At 38.4% G+C, this 19,908-nt stretch overlaps 2 protein-coding genes across 3 annotated transcripts in view; one reads left to right on the top strand and one right to left on the bottom strand.

The window, feature by feature from the left end:
- The window catches only part of LOC117242443 (cAMP-specific 3',5'-cyclic phosphodiesterase-like), a 350,276-nt gene that overhangs the window by 281,388 nt on the left and 48,980 nt on the right, over positions 1 to 19,908 (bottom strand). The window lies entirely within an intron of this gene.
- Positions 9,062 to 11,035, top strand: LOC117242316 (fibroin heavy chain-like). Its single transcript, XM_033508869.1, has 2 exons — positions 9,062 to 9,076; positions 9,814 to 11,035. Exons 1-2 carry the CDS (start codon positions 9,062 to 9,064, stop codon positions 10,924 to 10,926), a joined length of 1,128 nt encoding a protein of 375 aa, XP_033364760.1. The 3' UTR covers positions 10,927 to 11,035.

The following is a 19,908-nucleotide window of genomic DNA, read 5'->3' as shown; positions in this document are numbered from 1 at the left end:
TATGGGCGACGCGATATGGGATGCTGATGAAGTTTTATGAAAAATAGAAAATAGCCAGGAAAGTCTATAAAAGGGTTTAAACCCCTTAAAGTATGAAAAATTATTTCATTGGTTCTGTTTTGATGAATAATCACCTGGAGCATAGGTAGCACGATTTTCGACTCTAGTTTCTTGGACTCGTAATTTTCATCAATCATCTCCATCACAAAAGTATCGGTTGAGCTGGTCTGGTTGGAGGTCGACGATAATTCTGGATTAATTCGAGTTACGATCATCTTCATTTTCCTTTGACGTGCTAAGGAAGACTCTGACATCATGGTTGAGCTTTCTTCTTCGTTCTCCTCTTTGGACGAGCTGGTGCTTTTTAGCACTGGCATTGACTCTGACTTGGACAAAATTCTGGATGCTAAGGCTGCTTCTTGATTGCAAGACGACTTCTCCGATGACTTTTCTTCCTTAGGTCTCGGATTCTCTGCTTCGTAGTCACAGTCTGAACCGATTTTCCTTAGATTCCTTGGCAGGATCTCTTTAATTTGCTTCCCTTGCATGTCACGGACCGCTCCTTCACTGGACGTCTCGTAATCTCCGTCTGATACGCGAGAAAGAAGATTACAGCGTGGCTTGTAGATTATTTTGAATGAAATTTTCGATTGTTAATTCGTTGGTAAAATTGATATATAGAATTTATAAAATATGAAGTTCATTTTGTATGTGGTAAATTGATGATAAAGAATAAATTGACTATATCGCTAATACATAAGAAATGGTTCCCAATTCGTTTACGATTTTATTATAATTTCGGAACCGAAACAAATATATTAAATTTTGTATGGTAATAAAATATGATATCATTTAATTATTTGATGATATTTTATACTATGACTGGTACATCGAGGCAATGCCCATTCACGTGCTCATCACAGTATACTAACGACTGCTCTATGAACCCGTTAGTTTCCACATAGATCATTCCTAAACGATGCCCTGACTATGATTAATGCCACCAAAACCATGCTGCTCGTCAAACTTCTTCCTGCCAGGAAACTCTACCACCGAAATCAATCATCTTTGACTTTATATCTCTATGTCGTTGAATTTTCATTTTATCAGACACAGAATTTGTCTTAAATACTCTTTTCCAAGATCGTCAAGGGATTTCTCAAAAAAAAAATTATTTTCAGGAATTTTTCCCTCTCGAAATTAAATAAAAAAATATTCTTTGAAATTCCATTGCTCGTAGTATCGATCAATTTTAATATACACTGTATATTAAATATTTCTATCGCATTAAATACCAATCCGATCTTCTTTTTCAAATTTTCTTTTCTGCTCCAGGATTGCTTTTGTCCTATTAAACCCAGAAGTTCCCAATCCACTATGCTTCTACCATATAAACGACGAATAATATTTTCCTCAACTTCTTTTATTCCACAACATCTCCCTTGATTTATTAAAGGAAAAATTAAATTTCCACGAAACCTCCTTATTCCGAGATTGCTTTTGGTCTACTAAGTCAAGAATTTTTTAATAAGTTCCTATCACATCATACGCGAATTACATTCGTATCGAATCTTCATTTTCATTTGAAGATTATCGTTAATTTGCCAAATGAAGGAAAACCGAGAACACTCTAGGGAATTAAAGATCGTGACGAACCATCGGTCTCCGAAGCGCAAGTGGTCATGTAGCTGGCTCTGGCCTCGACTGACATCACGATCGAGAAGGTTAGGCTACCGATACCGCCGCATCTCTGTGCTCTCTTGCCTCTTTACCACAGATCTAATGGCGTCGATCAGAAGGACACGTGTCCTCGCGGCTCCCTGCTACCATAATTCAAAGAGATCGCGGTGGAAATCGCGAAATTCTTCCACGTACACACGTGATCCTGCGCGATTCTGACGAAGACAGCGACATTCGTGTGTCGCCGGACCAGTAATCGAATCGAACGATTGTTTTATCGAGACAGGTTTGTTTTCGTTCGTCTTCCTTCACGTATCATATCATAGCTGAACAAATTTCGTAGGTTTTTTTTGAAAGAATGAAAAGTATATTCTTTGGAAAAATGTATAACTTTGACTTAGCCAAGGTTTCGTTTCGTTGGATAGCTTTGACTTTTTGTATAAAAAGTTGCACGTTCTTTTGCACAAATACAGGGTAATGTGTGTTAGATAGCTGGAATTTAATGGATTTGAGAAATAATTACAATTTTTTTAAATTCAATATTCGGTATCAGTGAAGTGATTAATATCGAAACTTAATAAATTTTCCATTTTCTCTCTGTTTTAATACAGACTTTTTCATAACTATCCACGTTCAAACAAACGTTTCGAATTCAAGGCGTTTCCCAATATGAGATTTCAATTCGATTGAATCTTTTGTGTTTTCTCTGTCCACCTAACATTTTGGTGGACCCAGTCTTTTACGTTATAAACGAAGAATGCAAACATTTCTGCTCTCATTTCGATATAATATTCTGTCGGTTATTATTCATTTCGAAAGTTCATCTCTATATTCCACCCTTGAATTACATTTGTTATTATTGTTATTAGTATTAAAATATTGATATTTCCAATATTTAACGTTTAAATTGATTAAAACCATTACACACTTAAATACGTTTAATACACTTAGTCGTGTAACGTATGTATACAAATGATACAGTTCCAAATGTAGTTTCACAGAAGCCAGAATTATTTCACCGAGTGTCAAACATTTCAAACGTGTTACGTTGTTGCCATAATCTGCGGTGAAAATTTTCATTGCAGTTCGAAACGAATTTCCCGCCGAAGAAATCGATCATAAGGATCGTTAAAAACTTGACATCGTCGGCTCGTTGATATTTCGCGAGCATAAATACGAGACGATGATTCCAACAGACATAATTACGCATCAGCTATCTTGGTAGAGCAAGTTGGCAGATGTCCACGAGGAATATCGTTCGAAATGCACTAGGCCATCGTAAATATGAATGATGATCGCGATACCGTAAATTATTCTGTCACCTATGACGTTCTGGACATTCTAAAATAATCGCGGGGAAAACCTGTCCGTGCGACTGTTCGCGCGTTTCTCGAAATATATCATCTAACAATGTTAACAACGAAACGTTTCGCTTTTCACGTTCATACCAAATATAGAACAATGATCTTTCTTGCATGCAAGGAAGCCGTCGAATTTTTAGGACAAGGCTTTTCACCAAAAAATTTCATTCTATACTTTTTATTTCGATTGTAATTTAAGACGAACACTATTTATACTATTAATTAAGTCTACAATATTTCTAAATAAATAAAAATAACGCTTAGAAACATTGATTTCAATTATACGATATTTAAAAAAAAACCATTTCTTAATAAACAATCGTAAATGCTCTCGTTCTGTAGAATAAAATACGATAACACGGTGATACATAAAACGAACTAATTATAAACTTTATCGCGAAATACAGTTCGATGCTTCTTAATGAATCAACGAATGTTTAATAATTTAAGAAAAGCAAGGAAAAATTTTTTGAAAATATAATAAAGACCAAAAAGGAGAAATAAATGAAATTGTAACGTTACGTGTTGTTTAAGAAAAAAGAGGGAACTTATTTTCTTTCGTATGTAAATTGGCTTCAATAAGGATGTCGATAGAAATCGTCAGGTTTTATTTCCAACTACCATTGCCTTTTTGTCGATACCTTTTTGATACGTATCGAGTACGCTTCTACGTGTTACGTAACTCTCTATGCTTCGATTTTCTAGCTTTTGTTTGAACATTCCCTCTGAGCATTCACCTTGCTTTCCTCTATGCAAAGAATTTCGCGAAACGAGGAACGCTGCTTGTATTTTTGTAAATAAAAATGTCAAAGCGAAATTTGGCTTTGCGTATTCGAGCCAGATCGATGGTTTAAACATGTCGTTAAATTATTTTCTCTACATTCGACAGTTTAATTTAATGGCTAAATAACCAAGCATTCTATATTTATTTAATATGCTGAGAAATTTTTAGTTTGTTATTAAAAAACGTCGAAGTGTGTCGTGTGATAATGTTTGTAACCAACTCGTTTTGTGAATCGTTGGTTAGGCAACATTTATGAAAAAAGAGGCATCGAAATTCCAAGCTTCGTGGAACGAATATTATTTCCATTGACTACGAGCATTTTTATTTTCTATAATCTCGAGATTGTTGAACTTTTTCCAATTAAATCTAAAAACGCTTTTTCAGACGTCTCTCGCTGCACTAACGAATAAAAATAAAAGACGTCACAGCACGAAACAAAAAATGTCCAAGTCCAATTAAAACTTCTCTTCCTTAAAACTTCATTTCTACAATAAAAAAAAAAAAAAAAAATACACGAGATAAAATAAGACGTGTACAGAATTAAAAGTATCGAATGGTCAAATGTATTACCAAATTATAATTATAATTGATAGAAAAATGGTTAGAAGAATGTGAGAAAAAAATCATGGAACCATAATTAGACCGAGATTGGAATTGACTAGGATTAGAAATAAAATGAAATGTATATTTTGATTCCAATAAATAATCTCTTCGAACATCGATCGTATATTGCTGAAAATATTACCATGAAAGTTTCATCCTCTTAAAGACCGTTTCATCGAATTGGTAAATTCATTGTGGAATGGATTCCTAGTCACTTGAGAATGGATTAACGAAAATCGATGATCTTGCAAAGTCGAGTTACCGAAGCTAGTGTGAGATAATAGGTTCAACGTCTCTATTGCCCGCGTTAAATTGATCGACGTCCTCGAAATGAGATTTTAACGGAGTGGGAAACAAAACCAGGCCTGATAACCAATGCATCCACTGTGAAACAGCCGTCCAACAGAATTACTCTCTCTATAGCGCTTTTAATTGCCATTCATGACGAAATTTTTAATTACTCGATAGCGTCCAGTTAATCGTCCTTGATCGTCCCAGTCACACATCCCGCGTATAAAAGTAATTTCTTGAAAAAAAAAAAATATTGGAATCTTTTATACGATCGATTAATTACACAATTAATTAATTAACATTGCGTAAACACAACCTACAGTAATTTTTCGTTAATTGCGGAATTCATGCTCCGTTTCAAGAGAAAAAATATTTTCTTTTTAATTCATATTTCGGTGGAGATGTTTTAGAACGAATCGTTTCTCTCTCTTTCATGACGAAAAATGCTTTTTTTCCATGATTTTCTGGAAAATATGATTGGCTTTGTAAATCACAGTTCGAATCGCGTATTAATAACGAGAGTAAACGATCGTTTGTTACGAACAGACAGACTATTTGTTAGCTGTTATAATGTTTCTAAAGCTACCGATGTATTTAAATCAAAATTTGCATATAACGTAACTACGCAAAAGAAAGCGTGAACAGTGCGCGCACCTTTAAAAACGTCACGCGACCCAATTTATCGACGATGGTCACATCTGTTCTGCTTTTCAAATTCTCTGCGCACCAACTTCGATTCATACTTGTCCGAAAGATAAATTTATTCCCACGTAGAAGATCAATGACTCTGACAATCGTCAAATAGGTCGGCGCGCGAGAAAAAATTGCTAGAACCTCAGTTTTCACGTTCGCTCGATCCTTCCTCTCTTTTATATCGCGTCTGAGTGCCAAAATTTTCTGATCAAATTAATTACCAAGGAAAACCTTCGCGTTATATAATCGAACTTCTGTGTCAAAATATTTATTATCGCGCTAATTAAACCGCGAAAAAGAAACTCAAAAATGAGTGAAAACTAAGTGACTTAGTTGCCAACCCAATGTTACAAGTATCTTTATTATTGGAGAAATTGTCTTTTAAATATTAATTTCCCTAGGAATAAGAACATAGACATCTCAGTACAACGTACATCGCGCGAGATTATTACAGCAAAAGCACGTTATGTGTACAAGTTTTCACGTAGAAGCACTCAGGAATAATTAATTTTCCTGAAAAATTGTAATTTTGCAGAAACAATTTAGACTGCAGAAATCGATCTTACGAAGTAACTTTTTTATTAGACGAGTCTGTCGAGTAGTTGATAGAATAGTTTCGAGTTTCATAGTATACAAATAGTTGCTCCCACCAACACCATTAATCGCAACGTTCACAATGTTAGCAGGAAGTCATTACACACGATGCAATTGCGCAAGTGGGATTGCGTATCGACCAATTGCGATTCGCTACTCGGCGATTTTTATGCATTTCCGGTAAATATGTATGGAAATACTTATGGTTATTGCCTAAGTAAATGTACATAAGTATCAAACTTTGATCTTTGATAATCCCCGATCTGGAAAGTCAAACTATTAGTTTATCCAAATAGTCCTTCTTTTACAAATCCGTCTTTTACAACGATGCATCTCTATACAAACGTCAAATCTAATCTGTCGAACGTTGTGATCTTTATTTTGATAGAACAAAATGGGTCATACGTAACTCGATAAAATAATGTAATTGTTGTGCATCCATTATTTCCTTATAAAACGAAAGAATACTTTTCGGACGACCCAATATAAATTGGAATTCCAACTCAATTTTCTCGCGTGTATAACTTTGTATCAGATCAGAATTTTAATGCACGCCACGATTATCATTTCATCGGTGAAAGCAAAATAGCAAAAATTGAAAGAAAAATCCGACAAATTACGGAAAGGTTAGAAAACACTCCTGGCAAGTGTCACCATTTCCCACTTTCATATGGAAATCATAAATCCGTGGGAAAACGTAGATCTCTACGTGTATTTAGATAATGGCAGAAACTGTAGGGATCTGAATAAGACGTAGTTTGACGCGAGAGTATATGCAATGAATATAAAGTGACTCTCTTCATATCGTGTCGTTGAAATTTTGCACAGTATGGTATCGGGTTCTTGGCGAGGTAGTTTCCAGGATGAGGAATAGCCTGGGTTAGATTGTCTGCAAACCTTCGCAGCCACGTCCCAAAAGAGACCCTACATATCCCTAAATAACATGAAAAACCCAGCTCTCACTTTCTTACTCGCATACTTTATTTAGACACGAAGAATGTGAAAACCGAAAAAATTGGCGTGTTCGTAAAGTTACGAAAATCTATATTTTCTATGTTCGATACAGTTCATCGTAAATCATCGATATTTCACGTTGAAGTGGTCACCACTGCTAAGAAAACTCTACATCTGGTCTTTTTAGTTTTCTCAAGCACCGAAGCCATCGACAGCGTATAAACAAAAGACTGCGACGAAGGCAAACCATAAACAGTAGACAGGTGACGTTGGCTTTGGAGTTTTATTGGGTAACACAGCTAGCGTGCGGATCTGAACCAGCTGAAATTGTATTCTTACTTATAATTACACTTCTATTTAAATATATTTTCTACCTCACAATTTATCCACGAGTTTCTCTGTTTACACATCGAATAACCTCAACATTTTATATAATGAAACTGCTGTTATTTCTGTATTTAGAGGTAGGATCACAATAGCTATTATTTTATTCTTTGGATAAATCTATCACACCATTCTCAGCCGAAAAACCTTTATTGCACTTTCTCACGTGGTCTAGGGATAAAAACAAAAGAATATCTTAAACCTATCGATTGTATCTAGAAGTATCTTCTAGTTACTATTTACTGTAACTAGCGCATCTGCACATAGATGGCGAGCGCGAACTCACGTTGTCATTTTCAACGGAAACAATACCTTTATGAAAGACAGTCTTCATAAACTAATTTGTCTGAAGATTAGATTTATCTGTAATATAGAGTTGAAGTAAATGGTATCAATTAAAGTCTTGTGCAAAGCAGTTCCAACGCGGAAATATAAACGAAGAATCGTTTATTTGTTACGAGTTGCCTTTCGAATTCGAAATCATGATTCGATACTTTGTATCAGATACGCTTGATGCAGATTCGATTTTTGTCTCTCTATATCTACCTCACTCGAGGCGCTGCATTTCGATTGTCCAGTTATTTCCAGCGAAGGCTCCGCCTTTCATAAAGTCACGCTTATTATTAATCGTCATCCTCGAAGACATTTATTACACCTTTTACCAGAACCAGAATTTTTATCCCTCGTAATGAACGTGTACAAGATGTAACCATTCAGAAAATCGGTCATGTTTATCGCCCTCGTTAATTAAATATTCTTGGTTATCTTTCATCATACAGATAGAGTACATTTTTTGTACATGCACCTATATTGCATGTGTTGTATTTGATATATTAATTTATCGTGGAATTTATTTTCGAAATAAAGGGATGTAGAAATGATGTTTGCGAAATATGTATTACTTTTCGTTTAGTTGTTTTCTACCATTTTTCTATTTTTTTCTGCAGAATATACTATAAAACCTGAGACGGGCTCGAATTATTAAAGTTGATATAAAATTGAATACAACATTTTCTGGAACGGTAATTTTATTATTTAAATTCTCTAAAATAAAAATTTCAATGATATTTACTGTACTCTCGCGTTTTATTATTCCGCAGAATTATATCCATTACCGTACAGTAATTTCAGAATACATCACACGCTTTATACTTTTTAAAATAGACAGACTCATCAAACTTTTACTTTCCCCCATCTGTCTCAGAATTTTCCACAAATACCAAAAGTTTTCCATGATATTTTTTCCCCAGTACCAAAATTACCAAAAAGTACTATCACAACTCTCAAATAACCTTCGCAAAGCTTTTTAAACACTCGTGCGATCTCAGCGCCAACAATCCCATTAGCCAACGGTTCTGACCTAACCTTAAAAAAATCCGTAAATTCGCTTCCTGATTACAAAAGACGCGCGTGAGATATGATAGCGGGAGCATTACGCGTGCACGACATGCGATACGATCCAGAAACTGATCAGAAGTAGGCGAAGAATTACGGTGATGTGCGTGTAACGCGGAATCGCTCTGTTTCCAACGACTGCGGTTGTATCGCGGATCAAAGAGATCGGATGAAACGTTGACAAAAAAATTCGATGGAGAGTACTTTGATCAGGGCGTGAACGATCGCGTATTCAGTGAAAGTGATTGTATCTACCTGTATAAAACAGGGACCTGGACCGAATGATGGCACATTCGAAGCTGTACTTACGAGACAAGCAACTATGAGGACGTTCATAGTAAGTAGAAAGATATTCTTTAGTGAATTTCTCAGACTTTGATATTTTACGTGGACGAAACTTTAAAACGACTTGCGAGGTTGCGAGAAATTTTTAGTTGTTTGAGTCAGGCCTTGTAATTGTGCAGAACACCTCAGTGTATTTTGCAAATACAAAGTGGCAACATTGGAATTGTGCTGTAGAATGTTACTCGGTAAAATTAATATAAAGATGGATAGAAAATTTAATAATTTGGTATCACAAATATACAAAACTTTTATTGTGCAAAGTGGAATATAAAATTTTCGAAAAAGCAATAATTTTACGTTGCAAATACACGAAATTATAATTATACGAAATTAAATATGAAACATTCGAGAGAATACTAATTTCATATTACACTCAAAATTATACTCACGCGGTAATTAAATATTTGAAAACATTAGTTTTGCGCCGCTGAGTATCTGAAAATTTTGCTCCATCCAATAAGTCGCAGTTCATTTTCGACATTTCTTGGGCGATATTCGCACAGCGGCCGCAATTGCATTTAACCCCCTGGCAAACTCAAGAAATCGATACCAGTCCTCATTGAAACTTCAATACTCCTGAATTTTAAACTATCAGCTTTTCAAGTTCCAAAGATCCATTTCTAAAAGGACCAACATTACTTCTTTTTCCTTCTTGAACCTAACTTACTTTCTAATCCATAGAAGAGCAGTCTTCATGAAAAATTCAAACCTTAAAAATCATTCGTGTAGTTCTGCCTTTTGGTGCCCGCCGCCATTGCTAGCGAAGTTGAATCAGGAAAACCAGAGAAGTCGAAGAGAGGCGTTCTTCTAGGCACAGGAGGACTTGGAGGATCATCAGGAGGCATAGACCTGGGTTCTAGTACTAGCTATGGCGGAATTTCTGGAGGATACACTGGAGGATTATCAGGAGGACTGGCTGGAAGCCTCTCGGGTGGACTTCCGGGACTACAAGGCTCTCTTAATGGTGGCCTAGTTGGGCCTCTGTCAGGAAGCCTGACTGGAGGATTATCTGCAGGGTTAAACGGGGCTGCAGCTGAAGGTGGGATTCGCACTATCACCCAACAAGTGCCAGTCGTGATTCCTCAACCCTACCCAGTACCCAGGCCTGTCCCAGGACCCTGGTACGTGAGACAAAATCTGCCTCTCGTCAGGGAAACTTCACTTCGTACGCCTCAACAAACCGCACTGACGCTCCATAGGTCCGCAGGCATTTCTCAGGCTGTTAGAGTGCCAGTCTCAATCCCGCAACCTATCCCTATCGCTCAAGCTGTTTCTGTGCCTGTCTTGATACCTGTATCTTCAGGATCTATCGGAGGATCTGGTCTGACTTCTGGAGTCACTAGTGGCCTCGGCTCTGGTTTGAGTTCAGGTATCACTAGTGGTCTCGGTGGTAGCTTCAGCGGAGGGTTGAACACTGGTTTGGGATCCAGCTACGGATCTGGATTGACCTCCAGTTACGGATCAGGCCTGGGATCGAGCTACGGATATGGCCTAACCTCCAGTCACGGATCTAGCTTAGGTTCCAGCCTCGGCTCTTCTGGCCTCAGTGCTGGATATGGGTCAGGATTGGGCTCTGGTCTAGGTGCTGGCCTTGGTTCTATTAGCATCTCTCCTGGAGTTGGTTTAGGATCTGGATTGAGTTCTGGGCTTGGTTCTGGACTTGGAGCCAGTCTTGGCTCTGGAGTTGCCACTCAGGGATTGACTGCTAATCTTGGAGCTGGATACGGAGCTGGGTATGGATACGCTTCGTCTGGTGCTTTAGGAGGAGCTGCTCTGGGAGCTGGTTCTCTTGGAGGTGGGGCACTAGGAGGAGCCAGTACGATCATTATAAAGAAACACTAAACTGATGGGTCGAGCAAAGGCATATTGTACAGTTGGCGGTATCCACGTAAATCCCTTTTTTAGAGCTTGCGATAATCTTTATATTTTTGTACACTTTGATAAAATTATATTTTTGTACGATACTTAAAGTGTGACGTTGTTGATCAACCTCTTCACTAAGGCGATTATTCCAACATGCTCGCATAATTATAATTATTATGGGAGTGAAAATTATATTATTGTACAACAATTGATTGCAAATTTCTAAGGTAGTGCATCGTTTCTTCGATCGCAAACTATAATTCTCGTGACATAGGATCGCGAAATAATGAAAATGCACGCTGAGATAGTATAGGTACCAAATTTGCTCCGAATGATAGGAGAAGGTAGGTTATATTAAAACACCGGTGTATAGACGAACAATGGTAGTTCTTCAAGCCGATTGGTCAACACGGAGCTCATGTGGGGTGGGATTACGTCAGGAACGATCCTTTCACGTTATAACGTGGAGCACCTCCCGAGCTTCCACACGAATCAGGTCATCGTTTCAAAACCAGGCTTCACCTCTCTATGAAGCTAGGACGAAAATCGAACCCGGTTGTTACCTCACGCGAGTAACGAGAGCAGTCGATACATTTTCCAGCGCTTCTATCTTTTCAACATTGGAAATATAGATAGCAGTCGGTTATAATTTCACCTTGTGCTTTACTCAACTTTACTCAACATTTTATCGACAGCTGCTGTTGGTAATGCTGGAAACTAGTGTTATCAGCAGCTACCAGCTGTATATCGGATGCAGTGTTCTAACTTATCTACGTATGATAAGTAAATATAACGTATGGCAATATCATATTATTATTATTATTATTATTGAATTACTTCCTGTTAAAGATAGTATAATTTAAGAAAAAAGAAACAGATATTCTTTGACTTACGTATTTTCAACGACCCAACGACAAAGAAGATTCAATTTGCACTCACCTGAAACAAAAAGAAAAGGAGGTCGGTCATTTATTACATCAATTCTACGAAACATCTAGATCTTACATAAATCAAATTGAACAGTGACAAGGGACAGTACGTCGGCATAAAGATAAATCGAATTCTCGGCGAATCAACCATTCAAATGGGATATTTTCCGTCATTTGAAGGACGAGCTAAAAGAGATTTCTTGTTGAAACTATATCTGCTACCAAATCTTGCTTATTTCTCCATTGGTATCGAGACGAAAAGGATAGAAACCAGAACACGGATGAAATGCGGAAACGGCAGGCACAAAGCCGTGTAATTATCGTTTTTCAGACACCGTTGCCACGTTGATTACCGCAAAAAGTGTCGTTGTTCTTGCGTGGTCAGTTCTCAGTGTTTTCCTCGATTCTATCGCAGGATGTTCCAATATTTATTCACGGTCACCAAGGATGTGACTCTATATGAGAAAATAGGTGTAAAATACGGAACCGAATCTCCTCGTACGAATCGTTCGCATAGCTGACAAATTTTTTAATTCGATTTTCACCTAAAACGAAACGCCGCATCTACGAAAAAAATATTATCATCCCCCTGTTGACTGTAACATAATTACTGGCATACCCGAACTACCGGGAAGCACACTACGTTTACGAGGCAAGCGCGGAACGTGGTAATTCTTTTTCAGCCGGAGACGGTTTCTCCCGCGGCTTAGTGCCGCTTGCTGATTAAGAAAGTTTTTGAAAATAAGCAGGGAACGCCGGAACGTATGGAAAGGAAGTTCCAGGTCCTCGTTAACGAGGTAAACGACGCTCTGATGGAACTGCTGATGAAAATTTTTACCCTCCTTTCTCTCTCTCTCTCTCTCACCTGCAATTTTTCCTGGCAATATGTTTTCTAATTTAAAGCCCATCTCAGGGTATAGCGGATTACGAAAGAACTATTATAAAACGAATTCGTGGAATTATCGCAACCACACTTCGCGGGAAGAAGAAGATATAAGTAGCGCAAGTAGAATGGGGGCGTGCGTGGTCGGGCATATCGTTTTCGCCTTCAGAGTTACTTCGTTTGTTGGTCTAGTAATTTCTAGAAAAGATTATTCATATTTATAAATAGCAAGGAACAGTGTACAGCAGGCTACATAGAATACACATATAATAACACATATGATAAAAATGCAAAATGTAGTAGATAGCATTGGGTTGGAAACTAAGTGTTTGCTGATTTTGTCATTAGATGATAATGACAAAATCAGCAAACACTTAGTTGCCAACTCAATACAAGAAAGGAATTTAGCGTAATATTTAAATTTGGTAGAAACATAGCAAAAGTTTGTTTTTCGCTTGTGTTGTATCCACTATAGAACGCTATAGATCACGATAAATTACTCTACCCTACAGTGGTAACTGCCATAGCAAATGATTTTTCATTTTTGTGAATTTTGATGTAACTATAACACGACTTTGACACGTCGCATTAATTTCTCTCCCCTTTTTCTATTTCGACGTAAGTATAAGGTACTATATGAACCTTAGTAGAGATGCTACTACGTAAAAATGTCGATAAAATATTCAACACGTCAAGTAGCATTGTCGAAATATTTATAGTCGGCAGTCTATTGATATAATGTTTCAGTTTCTTAGGACGAGGAAATAACGTCCATTGTGGGAAGTGACGGTCGATGGTTTTGCATACTTCATGTTCGGTTGCGGTTGCGGAAACTCGGTATACAATCGGTGAATAAATTTGTAGCCACCGTAGGTATCGACTTTCTGATCTTTCAGCTGACTTCCCGGAGACCGGATAAACTTGGATTATTTGTCATTTTATTTTTCCAAAATCTAAATTCGTTCGTGGCTCCATTAGAAAACTTCGTCGCGTAATGAAATCTTCGTTCCAAGAACCAGCGTACAGAAACAACTTTGCAAATGCAACTTTCAACTTTACTTTTCTTATTTTCGACATCTCGGGGCCAGAAGTTTGTTGCCAATGCCCTTAGAAGATGTTTAACTCGATTTTAAATTATCTTCGGGTCCGAGACATCGACTTGTGCAATTCTCGTAACATTTACCCCACTACTTCGAAAGTAATCCTCACCAATAATTACTCACGAGTATCGTAGTATCGTGGCCAAATGGTACAAATGGCCTAAGAAGTATCGGTTGAGCCACAAACAATATTGTGAAAAGGCCTAAGTGCCGTCAGGCCAAAAGGGTCTGGAAACCTCAATGTGTCGTCGGTCCTTCAATCGAATAGTTACACGGAAAAAAGACCTACGTGACCATGACTGCGGTCGGTTGCGGATCACGTACGTGCTGGGGCTATGAGAAAAGACAAAGGGATGCTTAAAGAAGAAGGACCAACCAGTCGTTACCTGAGAGTCGAGTCGTGACGAGTCGTTGTCTGAGAGTCGAATTGTGACGAGTCATTGTTACCTGAGAGTCGAGTGGTGACTAGTCGTTGTTACCTGAAAGTCGAGTTGTGACGAGTCATTATTACCTGAGAGTCGAGTTGTGACGAGTCGTTATCTGAGAGTCGAGTTGTGACGAGTCGTTGCCCGAGAGTCGAGTTATGACGAGTCGTCGTTAACTGAGAGTCGAATCGTGAGGAGTCTAGAGTAGAGTTGCCGAGTTGTTATGAGTTGTGAGTTATCCATTTAATTGTCTTAGCGATAGCACATTACTGCATTTACTTCACGTTAAATAACCATCGTTTCCTGTTTAATCCAATGTAAATAGATCCATCTATCAATAAACTTATCATATAGGATAGAAATCATTGGAAAGCCTAATTTCTAATATTTCTGAATAAATAACATCCTATAAAATCCTATAGTATTATAAAACCGGAAAATTTAATTTTCAAATTTACGAGACATTCACAATTTTATGTAAGAACTTTCAAGAAACATTCAATTTAGCATCGGTCGAATTTACTTTAGCTCTAGTTTTAAGCAGTAGGATTGAAAATTAATCTTGAAAGTTTGCTAGCATTTACAAAGATGCGTATCTTTTTCGTGGAAAGTCTGTAAATGTCAACGGCGATACCCGAGCGAAGACTGTCAATTACGTTGATGATGAAAGATCGAAGGAGACCGTTTCGTCTCTAATCTCACGTAGATCGCGTGCAAGTTTAAAACTTGCGGATACTCGATCGACTTTTGTTTGCAAGACAAAATCGAATTCGAGAACTTCTTATCTTCTCTAACGCGATAACTGGCCGAAAATCTGCTGTCCTGCAACTCTCAAATATTCTGCCTGAAACATTACTCGTTTCTCTTTCGTTCCCTGAACGTATCTTAAACTCGACAAACGTATTTTCTTAATATCTCACGAATAATTTTATCGCAAACTTAGTCACTCACTAACGCCATTTACTGCCCTAAACATACCCAAATTTCAATTTTAATAATTTCGATCTACAGGAATTTTAATAATTCCGATTCAAGAATCGTACTAACTTCGATTCACCGATATTACAAACTGCCATCCAATAATTTCGATAAACCTCGCCAATAAGATACATCGATAAAGGACATACAGCAAACAGATATTTGTTTCGTCGATACATCGTCATTTCGTCATGGAAACGAGAAGACAAAGAACTAGAAATTCCCCATTTGCCATCTGCTTGAACGTCCTCGATCGCCGAGGTAACACAGGTGTCAGCGATTAATTAATTAAACGGAAACGTTCGCTCTCGAATAACAAAAGCAGAATTAACGAAACTGCGACATACCATCGAGATCCAACGCGGTCACTCGAACAATCTCAATTCCGGTGTAATCAGACCAGGCTTGGCGAGCGTGCCTCGGCAAAGACACCATTAATTAACGAATTAAACTAACTTGTAATTACTGAGGGACTAACTTGACACCAAACAGGCCGATTTATTAGCAGGGAAACAGTAGGTTGCAACTAAACAGTTTCTCAACGGCACCTGCATCTCTGTGTCGGACGTCGAGGTGCAACGACGTACAGCTGGCCGGGATTCAGTTTAGCCGTGTAATTACAACTTTTCTTATTAACCATGAGCGGTTCGTTCGCACGTGACACGGTGCCAGGTGCTTCCGGTTCGTCGGAAGATCTTCCCAGCAATTTCCACTAAATAGTCGATCTGTCGATCGCTAATCGAGATAAGCACCGCGCAAGTTGGGCTGTGCTTTCAGCCAAATTCTCACGATGTTGATATTCCTCGAGATATCGCAGGAGAATCACTGCAAATTTGCTTGCAGTCGAATTTTTACGATTTCGATGATCTTGATATAGCAAAGAGTTTCTTATATATTAAATTAATTACTCGTTACGTGCGATCGTTACATTTGAATTTGTTGCGAATTATCGACTAAAGAGCAACCGGTCAGGTCAAACCGATCGGTCGATATCGCGTACCTCGAATGAATTAACGCTCAAGGTGGAGGAGGTTCAATAGATCGAGTGTTAGAATAATCTAGAACTGCATTTGCATTTGTTGTATAAACGTAAAGTGTGATGCTGTGAACACGGCGGTCGTAAGATCTTGTGTCTTGCTGGTGCTTTCTCGGGGTTTTTTACCTGACCTCGGAGTCATTAGGTTTACAGCTCGGGGAGGACATATAATTCGGAGTTTCCTAAGGAAGGGAATGGGCCTGTCCGTGCCACAGACGAACGGCCACTCAAAATTCCGAACAGAATTCTTCTAAAGATATTTCAACGGTTAGGAAATAATTAAATTGCAAGGAAGAAAGGAAAGGATATGCATTTTACGAAACAGTTGGACTAACGGCGAAGTAGAACGGAAGTTGGAAGGGAAATGAAAGAAGAAGGAAATGTAATAACAATGACCGATGCAGCTTACCGCTAAAGCGTGAACGTTAGCTGATATCAATTTATCGCATGACGTATCACAGTACAACATCGTACTGTGTGCACATGTTAAGGAAGACAAGGGGGTGGTTTACTTGCAGCACCTTCCAACCCCGTACCCGTCTTTCTCAACGTGACAGCACATTCGTGCCGTGTTGAACGATGTATCTATACCCGGTGGTGTATCCGAAACGATATTTTTCAATGTACAATTTTACATGTACTTTACCGTTCGAGGGTACATTGTTAAACGTCTCTGAAAAATCGTCCAATATTTTTCTTCCTCTGTGATACCCTTAATATTCTCCGAACGTCTTTCTATCGAGTATCTTTCGTTCTTGTAGTCGACGATAGTGGCGAACGTTATCGTTGGAACAAATTGTTTCAGCTGATCTTCCAAAATTGTACATTCCGAGCACGGGCGCTCATTAAGCTGTTATACGGTCTTCTTAAGCAATTTTGCAAGCTCGCGATCATTACGCACCTATGAGAACGAGCTAGTGGACAATTCCAATCATGTTGTTGCTTTGCCTCGGACATACATAATATAATAATAAATAAACTCCGGGCAAAACAACGTCGCTGCTGCGTGCAACCGTCAAACAGAGTCAAATTTAAATTTTCCGGCACTGCCCCGACCAGAAAAATAAACGAACGCGATCGTAAGGCGACCAGTTCTTCAGTCTCAGTCTCGAGCGATTTTATTAACCATCGATACACAGTCTTTAGCGAATCAGTTAGTACCAAGCGTCTTAGCGAAGTTTCTCTGTATTTATCAATTATTTTAAAACACATTTGACGGTTTCGGCATCGAGTGATCTCGTCGTTTAAACCACACGACCAACCATCCTCTACAGTAGAAATGCACAGAATGAGTGTAACGTGGAAAAATATATAAAATGTTCGAAATGCGGTACCCGTCACGATCTTTGCTGACTGAAATCACTGGCCGATTGTAAACTCCAATCTTCTCATTCTCAGGTTGGCAACTAAGTGACTGCGGATTTGTTGGTTAGGTGGTATTGACAAAAGCCGCAATCACTTAGTTGCCAAGCCAATAATTACGCTCGTGAAATTACGGATTTTCCATGAGTTCCCATAGTCCAGTAATCACGTTATACAGGGTCCTATTGCGCTTCGACAAGTATCGAAGCACCCAGTGCATAAGGTAGAACCCACACGCGCTCACACGTGTTTCTGGATCCACGGCTATGCATTCACAGCATCGCCTACACATTTAAAAAAGCGTGGAACAAGCGAGCTCGATCAGCCACGGCTGATGAACCCTGTGTCAGCCTTCTCTCTGTGTGTAGCGCAATGGTCGGGGGTTGTTTCACAGCGGCCTGTGACTCCGTGCACTATGGACACGTCGATGCGCACACGCGGGGGTGTTCCACTGACAGTGATCAAAGACAGCTGACAGAGAAAGGGGAGTCAGAGTGAATGAAGATGGAAGGAACAACATGGCGAGAAGGAAGGGTTGAAGCGAGCGGATAACCATACAGCGAAAGCAAGGCCAGCGATAAAGAGGCAGAGAGAGAGAGAGAGAGGAAACAAAAGGAACAGACAGGAGGGTAGAACGATTGGTGGGTGTAAAGGGTAAGGGGAAAGAAGAACAAAAGGGCAAAGTAGAAAATGAAGAGAAAAGAGAGGACGAAGAGAGGAAGCGGAGGATCGCAAGAAAGGCCAAAGGAGTAAAAATATCGATGCTCGTTGACTGCGATAGCTACCATAATTTTTAGTAGTATGCCGTGAGATTTTACGCGTTTAGGGGAGATTTTTAGGACGCGAAAGTACACAGAATGCACGTAATCTGGAAATTTAGCAAATCTAAATGTCTAATCTAGCGACTTGTAAACTTTACGTTGCAATCTGCTCATCGAGCTTTTGGAAATTTTAACGTCTAATCTAAAAATTGATCGAACCCCAAGCCCAAAGTGGAAAAATTCGTCAAACCTGTATATCTTGTTGAAGTAATTACTTCAAGAAAGACTCCACATCTTTTCTTTTTTGTGTATCCGTGACTTGAAGACCGCTGTTACAAGGAGAATAGAATTTAGTGAAACAAAAAAATATTCTAAACGAGAAGAGGTCCATATTATTTGTCGAGGAAAATGTAAGGTTGGCATGATCACTAGTTCCTACATGCAAAGTTGGTACCACTTCTTTTGTTTTGGCGTCCGCCACGTGTTAATCATCTGAGTGCATCCGGTGTGTTCATATGGCTGTACATAGAAACTGAATCTGTGTGAATCAATTAAATATCGAACTCCAAAACCTATTTAATAATATTATTGTGCCGTTGAATAAAAATTTCCTTTTGGATTACAAGGTCTAGAAACAATAGAGCTATAAGTAGATTTCTATTGCTGTTTCTTGTAGCCTTCAGCTACAGCTACGAGGTTAGCTTTTTGGTAATGCCTTGGTGAGGATCACTATAGTTATACCTATACCTATACCTATTTCAATATACTTTTCTATCACAAATTCATCCACTCGTTCCTCTATCAGTCAACCTCAACACATCCGACTAGAGAATCCAATTTCTATCAACTGACTATTTTATTAAAACAGCCGTATCGATTTTCTCTGCCCGTATCGTAAAGCATGAAAAAAGGTAAGAAAAGAGAAGGGAACGATACCGCCAATATGATATTCAAGAATGGTAATATTATTGGTTGTGGGATGGGAGGAATAAAGAAAAAAGAAAAGAACGAGACAAAAGGGTATCACAGGAGTGCAGACGAGTACAATGGGAGCCAGAAACAAAAGGAGGGTGAGACAGAAGCAACGGGGTACATGGTGAATAGATAAAGGATTAGAAAACAGTAGGAAGTCAAAGAAAAATCAAAGGAAATGAAATGATGGGAAAACAATGAAATTTAGAATTCTCGATGGATCGGCGAAAGCATTGTTCGTAAAACGTATTGTAAAAATATTCGATTGAACAAGAGGCAGAGTTGGAATATTGAAAATTATGATAGAGAAATAATGTTTCCAGAGGATAAAATTCTGCGAGCCAACCGGAAACTTTTAATTACGAATCGCAAATCAGAGTGGTACCGCAAATATATCGAAAGAAACATACGTCGAAGGAATATCTCTGGGGAAAATATTTTAAAAGATACGTCTCTTTGTACAAATATTTCAATCGTGCATAATTAAGTACACTAAGAAGGGTTTGCGTAGAGAT

The sequence above is a fragment of the Bombus vosnesenskii genome, unplaced genomic scaffold, assembly GCF_011952255.1.
Source record: "Bombus vosnesenskii isolate JDL3184/JDL3185 unplaced genomic scaffold, Bvos_JDL3184-5_v1.1 scf7180000016274, whole genome shotgun sequence".
Lineage (NCBI taxonomy): Eukaryota > Metazoa > Arthropoda > Insecta > Hymenoptera > Apidae > Bombus > Bombus vosnesenskii.
This window is presented reverse-complemented; position numbering and strand designations above follow the sequence as displayed.